General features: G+C 35.3%; 3 protein-coding genes and 1 long non-coding RNA gene across 14 annotated transcripts in view; 1 reads left to right on the top strand and 3 right to left on the bottom strand.

Annotated features, from left to right (window-relative positions):
• The window catches only part of LOC141394459 (facilitated trehalose transporter Tret1-like), a 54,691-nt gene that overhangs the window by 7,557 nt on the left and 33,616 nt on the right, over window positions 1-13,518 (top strand). For 4 of the 10 annotated variants that reach the window (XM_073968842.1, XM_073968837.1, XM_073968841.1 and 1 more), the window contains 2 exons: window positions 3,308-3,421; window positions 3,496-3,638. The exons of 3 other annotated variants lie outside the window; for them this stretch is intronic. The gene's annotated coding sequence lies outside the window, so the exon portion shown is untranslated. Of the gene's footprint in view, window positions 1-3,307; window positions 3,440-3,495; window positions 3,639-13,518 lie in introns of all 10 variants that reach the window. 3 more of the 10 variants (XM_073968835.1, XM_073968839.1, XM_073968832.1) reach the window with 1 other exon arrangement.
• LOC141394468 (uncharacterized) lies at window positions 1,605-2,509 on the bottom strand. The gene is made up of 2 exons (XR_012410430.1): window positions 1,927-2,509; window positions 1,605-1,875 (listed from the first exon to the last, which is right to left on the bottom strand). It is a non-coding gene; the product is annotated as an uncharacterized lncRNA (long non-coding RNA).
• Window positions 5,959-7,137, bottom strand: LOC141392361 (uncharacterized). The gene has a single exon (XM_073965310.1). It carries the CDS (start codon window positions 7,135-7,137, stop codon window positions 5,959-5,961), a length of 1,179 nt encoding a protein of 392 aa, XP_073821411.1.
• Window positions 8,857-10,925, bottom strand: LOC141393022 (uncharacterized). Of its 2 annotated transcripts, none has more exons than XM_073965973.1 (2): window positions 10,623-10,925; window positions 8,857-10,559 (listed from the first exon to the last, which is right to left on the bottom strand). In XM_073965973.1, exons 1-2 carry the CDS (start codon window positions 10,813-10,815, stop codon window positions 8,959-8,961), a joined length of 1,794 nt encoding a protein of 597 aa, XP_073822074.1. In that variant the 5' UTR covers window positions 10,816-10,925; the 3' UTR covers window positions 8,857-8,958. The 2 variants fall into 2 exon arrangements, with proteins under 2 accessions (XP_073822074.1, XP_073822075.1); XM_073965974.1 differs by having other exon boundaries at window positions 8,857-10,556.

Raw genomic sequence — 13,518 nt, 5'->3', positions numbered from 1 at the left:
TGCAAATGAATTTGGTGACAAATACAGTAGGTTCAGTTTAAGTACAAATGACGAACATCCTCCATATACAGTGGCACAGGAAAGTATACATACACCCTACAAAAATGCAGTTTAGGCTAAATCGTTGGGTTTTTTACAGCAACAACTGCACTGTGTAGCTCCTTGGTGAAAAAATAACCATAATTACACAAATTTATTTTAATCTAATACGTATATTTAATACAATTCAATAAATTCAATTTTCACAACACAGAAAAGTATACATACACCCCAAGGAAATACGAGTATTATCGTGAAATGTATGGAATTAGTAGCAAAATTTATACATTTCTTAGTTTTGGCGAATGTCTCTGGGTGTGTGAGATATATTTTAGAGAATAGACAATAATTTTTGGGGGTCAAATGCCGTTACTTAGGGTCAAATGTCATATATGCCTCGTTAAAGCTGACCCTTACTTAATTTTTTGCGTTTTTAGGTATTGTACTTTATAAAAAGCACAAAATTAGTTTCAGATTGCAAATCTTGAGACCCAAGAAAGCTTTGGAGTTGTTATTGAGCAAAATATTCCTTCCTGGAAGTCGATTAATGCACGTTTTTCCTCAAATTTCTCAGGAAGTTAATATATTCCGCGGAATTCCTGACGCAAATTACATACAAAATGCATTGAATTGCTTTGCAATATGGTCTGATACAATCCTTGGGCATTAATTGAATCAGAAATGTGACACATTTTGTTACAAACCTGTTCCCAAAGCTTCTAAAGCAACAAAATATAAGCACTACCAAAAAACCATGAAATTTGTACTGTGAGCAACGTCGTTTTCGTATTGTGATCATTACCGTTACTATAGGCGCGAAACGTTTCGTATAATTGTACATTTCTGAGTCAATTGATGCCCAAGCATTGTATCCGACAATATTACAAAGCAATTCAAGGCCATCTATATGTCATTTGCACCAAGAATTCAGCGGAATCTATTCACTTTCTGAGAAATCTGAGGGAAAACGTGCATTTATCGACGTTCAGGAAGGTATATTATGCACAAAAACAACTTCAAAGCTTTCTAGGGTCTCAAGATTTGCCATCTGCTATCTGTGCTTTTTATAAAGTACAATACCTAAAAACGCCCAAAATTAAGCAAGGGTCAGCTTTAACGAGGTATATATGAAATTTGACCCTAAGTAACGGCATTTGACCCCCACAAATTATTGTCTTTTCTCTAAAATATATCTCAGACACCCAGAAACATTCGCCAAAACTAAAAAATGTATAAATTTTGCTACTAATTCCATAAATTTTACGATAATAATCGTATTTCCTTGGGGTGTATGTATACTTTTCTGTGTTGTGAAAATTGAATTTCTTTAATTGTATTAAATATACGTATTAGATTAAAATAAATTAGTGTAATTATGGTTATTTTGTCACCAAGGAGCCACACAGTGCAGTTGTTGCTGTAAAAAACCCAACGATTTAGCCAAAACTGCATTTTTGTAGGGTGTATGCATACTTTTCTGTGTCACTGTATATCGCCAACTACACCAGAAAATTTCGTTTTTGAATAAAATGGTTTTTATTTTGCTTTTTTTCCTCCTCTGTCAACTTCGAAACGATCCAATTTTGGCACAATTTGTCCTCTATCAAGTGGACAACTTCCTTCAATACTCTCGACAATGTAGATTGAGCCATGCAATTGTTGAAATCATTGCCATGGGACTTTTGGAAACTTCCGTCCTCCAAGAATCGCAACGCTGCGCACACTTTTAAAAGTGGGGGTATTCCTGTTGATCTGTAACTTTCTTTGAAGTCATCCTTTAACGTTTCCACAACGTAAACTACGGCATCCTTTGGCAATCCAAAATACGCCTTAAACCTGAGATAATTTACTGATTATACAGATCTTTCCACATGATCATCAGCTTACAGTGCAGATGGCAATTCCAATGGATTCGACTTGTCCCTCAAATTTCTTCTAATAGATGCAATGTCCTGTACATTTTCTTCATCATCAAAATATAATTCCACCGAACTTATCATTTTTTGGGACAGCAAATAAAACTTGACGATCCGAAGATTCAATGGGCAGGTTATATTCCAATCTTGGGTTGTTTTCCAAATTTGCTCGAAAACTCAGCCAAAATATTAAAATATTGTCCAGAATACACAAAAGAGTTATCCAAAGCGCAATTATTTTTAAAATGCTTTTTTTTTTTGGCGAATAGAGGTCACAAGTTTGAAAAAACACTGATCGATAACATGTTTATCGACCACCCAGTTGAGTTGACATTCAAGGTACAACATTTCGTCTCAGTCGCGCAGACAATTGACAACGCAACTCAAGTTTAGTGGCAATACAAGATAGACCCATAAAACACAAATTTACGCTAGAGTACTGTTTTGTGCATCACTACATTATAAGAAACCTTTAGGATGATGAAGAAAAAAATCAGATGCGCTTGAATTAATTGGAGAACGGAGAAAGTAAACTCAAATGTGATTGAATTTAATGGAAACTTTTTTTAATTTGTGTTTATATAATAAAGTTCTTTGTATTATTGTTTTACACAAATAATAAATGCATTTTATTTATCCCGAAATAAATAAAACGCATTTATTATTTGTGTAAAACAAGGACACAAATGACTTTATTATATAAACAACACAAATTAAAAAAGTTTCCATTAAATTCAATCACATTTGAGCTTACTTCCACCGTTCTCGATTTAATCCGAGCGCATCTGATTTTCTTTCATCATCCTAAAGTTGTTTTGTGTTGCCTTCCCATCACTAGATCAGCTTTCGACATGGACTCCAACTCTACTCCATTAAAAATGTCCGTCTCGTGAATTACAGCAAAAATGTTCGCAACTTAAGTTGTTATTTCTTTATTTTATAACAAATTCTTCGAAATGTATACACTCACACTCTTGTTTATCTTTTGAACAAATGTGTAGGGATTAACCAACTGTTTTTTTTTCTGTAGGGATCTCTACAGCAACTGCTTATAAAATGTATCGAAAGATGTTGTGAAATCATAACTCCAATTGAACAACTTCCAAAATTTTTTGCTGGTTGGGCAATATTGTAATTTTTAATCGGTTATTGTTGTGCATCATTTTCAATGCTCAATTTTTTAAATTGCCCATTTTTTGTTTCCAGTAAAATTTTAGTATAACGGTACTGTAAATTAAGAATTTGTCTATGCCATCTTAAACACAACTTTTCAGCCTACAAAATTGTGTTTTGAATTGTTGAAAAATCTCAATTAGTTTCCAAGTTATCAATGTTTATATTTTTTATTTCAGGTTTCATCATTTTCAGTTACAGCCACTGTATATGTCCAACGAAGGGTTGAAGAGAGCGTCATTCAGCGCCATTTTTGTTTAAGGAGAAGTAAACATTTTTCAACAGTTTTTCGGGTAAAATGTGTTAAAGCGGTAAAAATTGTACAAACTTTTTAAAGCTAACAATTCTAAATAATCCTTCCCAATAGAAAGTGTCTTTAAGAAAACATTGATGAATCGTACACGACATTTCCAAATCGTTCACGACTCCTTGCAGACAGCCCTTTGAGAATGTTGACGACTTTTTCACACAAGTGTCCCAGTATTCATGCACGACAACTTGGGCGACAGGGTAAGTGAAGCTGTCGTCGAAGACGACTTCGAAGACAAAAGCCCTACTTTTCGTTAACGATCCTTTTGCAGACAATGTCTTGTAATTTGTCACCAACGACCCTCCTAAAGATAATTTTATTTACATATGTACATAAACATGTTTTTGACATTTTTTTAATAACATACAAAATATTGCATTTATGTACATATAAATTTTTCTGCAAATAATAAAACATATGCGCAATTTCGCGATGTATAAACCCAGCAAAAAGTTTGCATCCGCGGATGCAGTTGGATCACTACAAGTGTACGGTTCATTTGCCGTTGGAGTTAATCTTTTCCTATGAATTCACTTATGAATTTTACAAGAGAGCGCGCAGCTAGGATGCACTCCAAATCACAGCTTTTGATGTAGTGTTTTGGATTGAATTTAAAGCAGTGTTCACCAGCGAGCCCGTACTGAGAGCAACTGAGCATACATTACCGTGTGTTTTGGATTGAAAGTTACGATAATTTGCTCTCAGTAGCAGCTCGCTGGTGAACACTGATTTAGAGGCACTCTTCGAATTGCATTTTTAATCAGTCCAAAGATGCAATTAAAGTGCAAGCCAATGCGAAATATCCCAGAATAAATAAAATGCATTTATTATTTGTGTAAAACAAGAACACAAAGAATATAAACACAAATTAAAAAAGTTTCCATTGAATTCAATCACATTTGAGCTTACTTCCTCCGTTCCCGATTTAATCCAAGCGCATCTGATTTTCTTTCATCATCCTAAATTTTTTATGTTGCCTTCCCATCACTAGTTCAGCTTTCGACATGGACTCCAACTACACTCCATTAAAAATTTCTGTCTCGTGAATTACCGCAAAAATGTTCGCAACTTAAGTTGTTACTTCTTTATTTTATAACAAATTTTTCGAAATGTATACACTCTTGTTTATCTTTTGAAGAAATGTGTAGGGATCTGTTTTTTTTCTGTAGGGATCTCTACAGCAACTGCTTATAAAATGTATCGAACGGAGTGCATTTTTCATAACTCTGTTGGACTACATCGAAAGATGTTGTGAAATCATAACTCCAATTGCACAACTTCCAAAATTTTTTTGCTGGGAATATATGTACGTCATTTATACACTTATGCTTGGTTTACATTTACGAAATCCACTCGATTTCAACTGCCAATTCCTTTGCGTATATGTCTAATGAATATTACCTTTAACTGATTGATTGCTTCAACCTATGTTAAAGAAACAAACGAAATCATTGTTTTAAAGTCCAGCTGTTTAGAAAAATGTCGCGTATTTTTAATCCAAACTTCAATGTTTGACCGATTTCAGTCGTATTGAAATATTTACAATTCCTAGATATGTGTACAACTATTTCATAGCATATTTTTGTTTGATTATGTTTGTTTTTTTTTTCTGGTGACACATTGCAAGAAATTGTCATGCATCATGTCGTGCACGACAATTTCGGAACTTCATCAATGAATCGTCGACGAAAATGTCATCGAAGACTCGATTTTCTATTGGGTTAATAACCCAAACATTAGCTGTGTCTATGTGGTATCCGATGGAATTGCAATTTTCGAATTTCGAAAAAAGTTGAGTTGTGCTGAATTGTGCTAGGTTTGTGCCCATTTGTGCCGAAATTTTTTTTCCGAAATTCGAAAAAATGATTTTGCTCTACTATGTCCTGGCCCATACTAGAGCGATTTCTATGAAATAATTTCATGAAATTAGGCGTTCTTGGATCGAGTTCCCACACACTAGCGTTGTTTCAACATGGTGACTTCGACTTTATAGGCGAGGGGTATGAGGTAGTGAAACCGCTGTACATGGATTTCAGATGAGTTTTCAATTGACGTATACGCAAAGGAATTGACAGTTGAAATCAAGTGGATTTCGTAAATGTAAAACCAAGCATAACATTATAGCCAATTTCAGCCAGCTGGGTATTGCTGTTAACTTGTATTGTTCTACCATGGCTTCTGATTACACGTGATGAATTAATAAATCGATTTTGTCAAAAGCATTGAATGTCCAAGCTAGAATCGAACAAAGCCATTTTCTTCAGAAACCTTCAATGTTACAAATGTATACTGTCGATCTCTTCCAGAACCTGCAAGAATCTACTCTTTTTGAAATCTCTGTAAAATTTATAAATGAAAAAAATTATAAAAATTTCAAGATAGTAGACTCTTGCAGGTTCAGGAACAAAGATGTAAATATATTTTCCAAAGTTTTATTTTGTAACAGTAAATTCTAAACGAGTTAAAATATAAAATAAAATTTCTTCTTGAGCTTTGGAGCCATCAGGAAAAGATCCAGTGTTACTTTCCACTTAGCAAAACCTTTTCGACACGCTCACGAGCAGTGCTCGTTGTGTGTGGACCGCCAGCATGTCTTGCCTGCGTAAATCCATTTTTGCGTATGGCGCCCAATTCGTAGGTAATAACGGGACTTAAACTTTGCGATGCATGAGCATTTGGCAGTTTTGCCACTTTTGTCTTCTCCATTGTTCGCATTACGCATGTGGTATCACACGACAAGCAAGCCAGGTCCTGTAAAACTTTAACGCGGCCCCCGGCTGCAGCACAGTCATCGTTGGTAGAATCCATATATTTTTGAAGCATTTCACGAAGTGCTAAAATTTCTGATTCGATTGTTTGTTTGAAATTCAGCAATACACCTTCAATGGAAGCAAAGCCCAAGGTCTGACGCAACGTTTCCGCTGTATCTTCAAGTTTTTTGTCATTGTCCTTGATCTGCTTAAAGGCTTCACAGAAACGTTTATCGATGCGACACTGCACTTCGAGCAGTTGGTCCAATGAAACTTTTCTCTGCAATTGGTTATAGTCAACTTTATCGGCCAGCATAATTTCCAATTCAGCCTTATTCACTTTTTCTTCAATGAGAGAATCAATACTTCTTTTAACGTTTTCAATGTTCAGTGTGTTGTTCTTGAGACGGATGTCCGCTCGTTCCAATTCTTCCTTTATATTGTTAATATTGAGTTTAACATCTCGCATATGTTCTTGCAGCTCTTGAATAAGTACAAAGGTTTGTTGCCGTTCCTGTTGCACCAATCTTGCAGTGACCTCATTCACTTTGTTAGTCAGTATGCAAAAATCGCCCTTTAGCTCCAATAATTGATCGAGAATTTTTCCTGGAGAGTAGCACAAACAACCCTCTAGGTCGTGTTGACTGGGATGATTTGATTTTGTACTAGGTTCACTGCCTCGCGTGCATGAAGACTGGACCTCTAAAATATCCTGCTCTGTTGCACCTTCTCCCAATTCCAATTCGGACAAACGCCACTCCAAAGATTGGGTCTCTGGTGTATCGACTTGCTGAGTACTATCGATGTTGATATTTTGTTTACGTGCTATACGAAGGGCCTGCGTTGTTTCTAAAAGCTGACGTACTTTGTGTGTATCTGGCTTTTTGGTAAGCGTAAGAAACGTCAATAGAAGCTGTTGTTCGATTGCCAACAACAGTTGGTTCTTCATTATCATAACCCCATCAATTAGATTATCAAATCGTCCCAACCTATTTTCAAGAATTTCCCATTTAGATATTTCAGAATTCGTAGAATGTTGGATAAATTGGTCATTAGTCTCCACATTTGTTCCTATTTCTTCCACATTTTTGTTAGATATTATGGATGGCGTTTCACTGTTATTACTCTGTATCACTTCAGCGTTTTCGTTGACATTTTCCGTTCCAGTCGGTTGGGTAATCTGCGCTTCAGCGTCGATATCGGTAACAACATGGCCATCTTGAGCTTCCTCTTGTTCACTAGTTCAGCTTTCGACATGGACTCCAACTACACTCCATTAAAAATTTCTGTCTCGTGAATTACCGCAAAAATGTTCGCAACTTAAGTTGTTACTTCTTTATTTTATAACAAATTTTTCGAAATGTATACACTCTTGTTTATCTTTTGAAGAAATGTGTAGGGATCTGTTTTTTTTCTGTAGGGATCTCTACAGCAACTGCTTATAAAATGTATCGAACGGAGTGCATTTTTCATAACTCTGTTGGACTACATCGAAAGATGTTGTGAAATCATAACTCCAATTGCACAACTTCCAAAATTTTTTTGCTGGGAATATATGTACGTCATTTATACACTTATGCTTGGTTTACATTTACGAAATCCACTCGATTTCAACTGCCAATTCCTTTGCGTATATGTCTAATGAATATTACCTTTAACTGATTGATTGCTTCAACCTATGTTAAAGAAACAAACGAAATCATTGTTTTAAAGTCCAGCTGTTTAGAAAAATGTCGCGTATTTTTAATCCAAACTTCAATGTTTGACCGATTTCAGTCGTATTGAAATATTTACAATTCCTAGATATGTGTACAACTATTTCATAGCATATTTTTGTTTGATTATGTTTGTTTTTTTTTCTGGTGACACATTGCAAGAAATTGTCATGCATCATGTCGTGCACGACAATTTCGGAACTTCATCAATGAATCGTCGACGAAAATGTCATCGAAGACTCGATTTTCTATTGGGTTAATAACCCAAACATTAGCTGTGTCTATGTGGTATCCGATGGAATTGCAATTTTCGAATTTCGAAAAAAGTTGAGTTGTGCTGAATTGTGCTAGGTTTGTGCCCATTTGTGCCGAAATTTTTTTTTCGAAATTCGAAAAAATGATTTTGCTCTACTATGTCCTGGCCCATACTAGAGCGATTTCTATGAAATAATTTCATGAAATTAGGCGTTCTTGGATCGAGTTCCCACACACTAGCGTTGTTTCAACATGGTGACTTCGACTTTATAGGCGAGGGGTATGAGGTAGTGAAACCGCTGTACATGGATTTCAGATGAGTTTTCAATTGACGTATACGCAAAGGAATTGACAGTTGAAATCAAGTGGATTTCGTAAATGTAAAACCAAGCATAACATTATAGCCAATTTCAGCCAGCTGGGTATTGCTGTTAACTTGTATTGTTCTACCATGGCTTCTGATTACACGTGATGAATTAATAAATCGATTTTGTCAAAAGCATTGAATGTCCAAGCTAGAATCGAACAAAGCCATTTTCTTCAGAAACCTTCAATGTTACAAATGTATACTGTCGATCTCTTCCAGAACCTGCAAGAATCTACTCTTTTTGAAATCTCTGTAAAATTTATAAATGAAAAAAATTATAAAAATTTCAAGATAGTAGACTCTTGCAGGTTCAGGAACAAAGATGTAAATATATTTTCCAAAGTTTTATTTTGTAACAGTAAATTCTAAACGAGTTAAAATATAAAATAAAATTTCTTCTTGAGCTTTGGAGCCATCAGGAAAAGATCCAGTGTTACTTTCCACTTAGCAAAACCTTTTCGACACGCTCACGAGCAGTGCTCGTTGTGTGTGGACCGCCAGCATGTCTTGCCTGCGTAAATCCATTTTTGCGTATGGCGCCCAATTCGTAGGTAATAACGGGACTTAAACTTTGCGATGCATGAGCATTTGGCAGTTTTGCCACTTTTGTCTTCTCCATTGTTCGCATTACGCATGTGGTATCACACGACAAGCAAGCCAGGTCCTGTAAAACTTTAACGCGGCCCCCGGCTGCAGCACAGTCATCGTTGGTAGAATCCATATATTTTTGAAGCATTTCACGAAGTGCTAAAATTTCTGATTCGATTGTTTGTTTGAAATTCAGCAATACACCTTCAATGGAAGCAAAGCCCAAGGTCTGACGCAACGTTTCCGCTGTATCTTCAAGTTTTTTGTCATTGTCCTTGATCTGCTTAAAGGCTTCACAGAAACGTTTATCGATGCGACACTGCACTTCGAGCAGTTGGTCCAATGAAACTTTTCTCTGCAATTGGTTATAGTCAACTTTATCGGCCAGCATAATTTCCAATTCAGCCTTATTCACTTTTTCTTCAATGAGAGAATCAATACTTCTTTTAACGTTTTCAATGTTCAGTGTGTTGTTCTTGAGACGGATGTCCGCTCGTTCCAATTCTTCCTTTATATTGTTAATATTGAGTTTAACATCTCGCATATGTTCTTGCAGCTCTTGAATAAGTACAAAGGTTTGTTGCCGTTCCTGTTGCACCAATCTTGCAGTGACCTCATTCACATTGTTAGTCAGTATGCAAAAATCGCCCTTTAGCTCCAATAATTGATCGAGAATTTTTCCTGGAGAGTAGCACAAACAACCCTCTAGGTCGTGTTGACTGGGATGATTTGATTTTGTACTAGGTTCACTGCCTCGCGTGCATGAAGACTGGACCTCTAAAATATCCTGCTCTGTTGCACCTTCTCCCAATTCCAATTCGGACAAACGCCACTCCAAAGATTGGGTCTCTGGTGTATCGACTTGCTGAGTACTATCGATGTTGATATTTTGTTTACGTGCTATACGAAGGGCCTGCGTTGTTTCTAAAAGCTGACGTACTTTGTGTGTATCTGGCTTTTTGGTAAGCGTAAGAAACGTCAATAGAAGCTGTTGTTCGATTGCCAACAACAGTTGGTTTTTCATTATCATAACCCCATCAATTAGATTATCAAATCGTCCCAACCTATTTTCAAGAATTTCCCATTTAGATATTTCAGAATTCGTAGAATGTTGGATAAATTGGTCATTAGTCTCCACATTTGTTCCTATTTCTTCCACATTTTTGTTAGATATTATGGATGGCGTTTCACTGTTATTACTCTGTATCACTTCAGCGTTTTCGTTGACATTTTCCGTTCCAGTCGGTTGGGTAATCTGCGCTTCAGCGTCGATATCGGTAACAACATGGCCATCTTGAGCTTCCTCTTGTTCCACCGTCAAATCTATAGGAGGCGGATCTGCTTCTGCCACTGATTCCTTTGATTTCGAATCATGTTCATTTGGATCGTTAGGATCGGATCCCCCCTCTGTTCGTACTCCACAGCTGAAGATTTTCTTTAGATCTGCTGAAGTACGAAGAATCAATCAAATTGTTAAACTGCTATTTGTAAGTTTCATTTTATCCTTACCATTGGATGCTTTGGCTGATGGAGAACATATAATCAATGTTTCATATTTTGAATATACAATGGGATCATCGAGCAAATTTAACTTCTCGGCTATACAGCTTAGAAGGCAATGTAGGGCATAGAAATTCACATGTCCAGGTTCGGGCGATCCAATTGCCATATCAATAAGATGGCGAAATTTAACTGTTGCCATTTTTGGTTTCAGTTTCAAGATACAAATTTAGGCAAACAAATAATAAAATTAAACAGTAACCGAAAATTATAAAATTATGTTCAAATCCTATTTGACAAAAATGTTATAAGTAGTTTTTGAAACAGATAAAATTGATTGCCAATATACCATTCCAATATACAGTAGATCAATAAAGTAATAATAATACATACAATATTTTATCGATACGTTCTCTTGGTCTTCCAATTGTTGTCCATTGTTCGTAGATCTACAATGTTGTAAGCCATATAAAATACATGTTTACATTAGAGCCATTTACCATTTTTTGAAATATTTTAGTTAATATTCCTTGGGATCATTTAATTTTAAGTATATTGTGTCTTCGGCAATATTACCGACATCAAGCGCTCTGTACCAGGACAACAATCTACTATTTTCGAATTTCAAAAAGGGGCCCTTTTGGTCCCTCTTTTCAAAATCGTTTAAAAACGCCTGTAAAATGTTATCGTATCCGATCAAAATATTCTACAATATTATTTGTCATAAAATTTTAATATATGTACATCAAAACACTTACCCCCTGTTTTGTAAAAAATTTTATTCTTTTCACACGAATTTTCAAAATTTGTAGATCGATTTACTCGCCTTAGTGGAAATGTGGAGCGCTGATTTTAAATGAAGAATTCTTAACCATATATGGAACGCGTCTACGAAAAATTAGGTCTGCATGTCATCTGCGGGCTGAGCTATGGATGCCTAAATTATTACGAATATAGACGAACGAATAAAAATAAGTTACAAAAACAGGGGGTTAATCTTAATTAAACGCCAGGGGGCCTATTCTGTAACTTTTTAACCAATTTACTCATTTTTTATTTTACAACAATTTCATTTGTTTGTTTTATAGTTGTTACAATAAAAAAATACATTTAAACAATATCGATAGTTGTTAAAAGTCGGAATTCATCGGAGATAATGCAAAATTGCCCCTCAAAACATAATTTTAGAAAAATGACGTAAAATACTCTCCGTCTCCGGTCCGGATTACCGAGTAGTTACAAAAACATATAATTTTGTAAGTTAAAATCATTAATAACGGACGTTTACTAGATAATAACCTGACATCGAAACAAAACGAATTCATGTTAAGCAAATATCACAGGTTTCGACCATTTTTAGACTGGGAGCAGCTATCCTGGCTATCAAATTACTTTTTCGTTTTACTTCTCCAGCGTAATTTTGGTGAAATGTCCCGTGTAGTTTTGAAGTCTAAAACGTCTCTACTATTGGTTTATATTTATTCACAGTTTTTTTATAAACTTCGTAGTCCATGTACGGATATTGATTTTAAGGGTCCATGGAACAAGAGATTCTTACGACTTCAGATATAACTTCAGAATTCAAATGCATTCATCTTATTACGGTGAATATATTTTAGGCATTTCTAAGAACATCAGCAACTGACATTATCTCGCCGGCGAAACCAAAAAGGTATTGTTTTATATTAATGTTATAGATTTCGAATAGGACAATATAGAATTTAAATCTGTTACATGCATACTTATGAGAATACAACAACAATCCGTAGTTGCCGGTAATTTTGTATGAAAATGAAAATACTCTTTTTAATAATTTGTTGAATTTTCTATCTCTAACTCATTTTTTGCGTTACTGAAAAAATTGGTAAAATTCAAAAGCTTATAATTTCGGTAATTAATGATAGTTTTCAGTAAGATGGCGACCAAAAAAGTAATCGTTAAGTTCTGCCTATGATACAATAAGAAGGTAGCATTGTCAGCTCAGCTGATGGTAACATCATGTGTCAATTGCATTGAATTTATGTCAAATTTTGACATCTTATGTTACCAAAAACTACAGTTGCTGCTCCCTTCTTATTGTATCATGGTTCTGCCCATGGCAGAACTACCAGGTAGTGGTATCACACCAGCTGATCGAATATGAAAAGTCAAATCCCTTTATAAAAATATTATTTTTGTTGTAATTTCCCCAACAACATAAAGAAAGTTTTGACATAACATATTCAAAATTTTACGATGCCACTACCTGGGTAATTGTGCCATGGTTCTGCCTATTGTAAGAGTGCTGTCAACTTTTATTTTTAATGTTAACGATTTTTGTCAGTAATACTATGTTTACATTTACGAAATCCACTCGATTTCAACTGTCAATTCCATTGCTCAAACGTCAAATGAAATCCAATCGATTTCAGATGAGTTTTCATTTGACGTATACACAAAGGAATTGACAGATGAAACCGAGTGGATTTCGTAAATGTAAACCAAGCATAACTCAAAAAATGAGTTAGAGAATCTAAAAACTAAGTAATTAATCCTAACGCTTTAAATGTTTTTAACATTTCTAGGTAAAATATCCTTGGAATACATTACATGCTCCTAAGGGACTTTCTCACTAATCAGAAGGCTAATGAACTAATTCCTTTAGAGGAAACGCACATCCAACATAGATTTTTAAGGGAACTAGGCTACCCAACACTAGGTTTAAAATATTGTTGCTTATCATAATCATCCATCAATGGTTGAACGGTAGAAAAATCATTCGACAGATTCAGATAGTTAATCCCATATTGACTGTATAACTGATGCAACAGTGGCTCGTCAAAAAGGCGAGATGTGGACCGAAAACTTTGAAAAACCTAATTCTTCTTATTTGTACACCATTTATGATTGCTAAGAACGAGAACGT

Source organism: Musca autumnalis, unplaced genomic scaffold, assembly GCF_047663935.1.
Source record: "Musca autumnalis isolate F117 unplaced genomic scaffold, ASM4766393v1 scaffold_2, whole genome shotgun sequence".
NCBI lineage: Eukaryota > Metazoa > Arthropoda > Insecta > Diptera > Muscidae > Musca > Musca autumnalis.
This window is presented reverse-complemented; position numbering and strand designations above follow the sequence as displayed.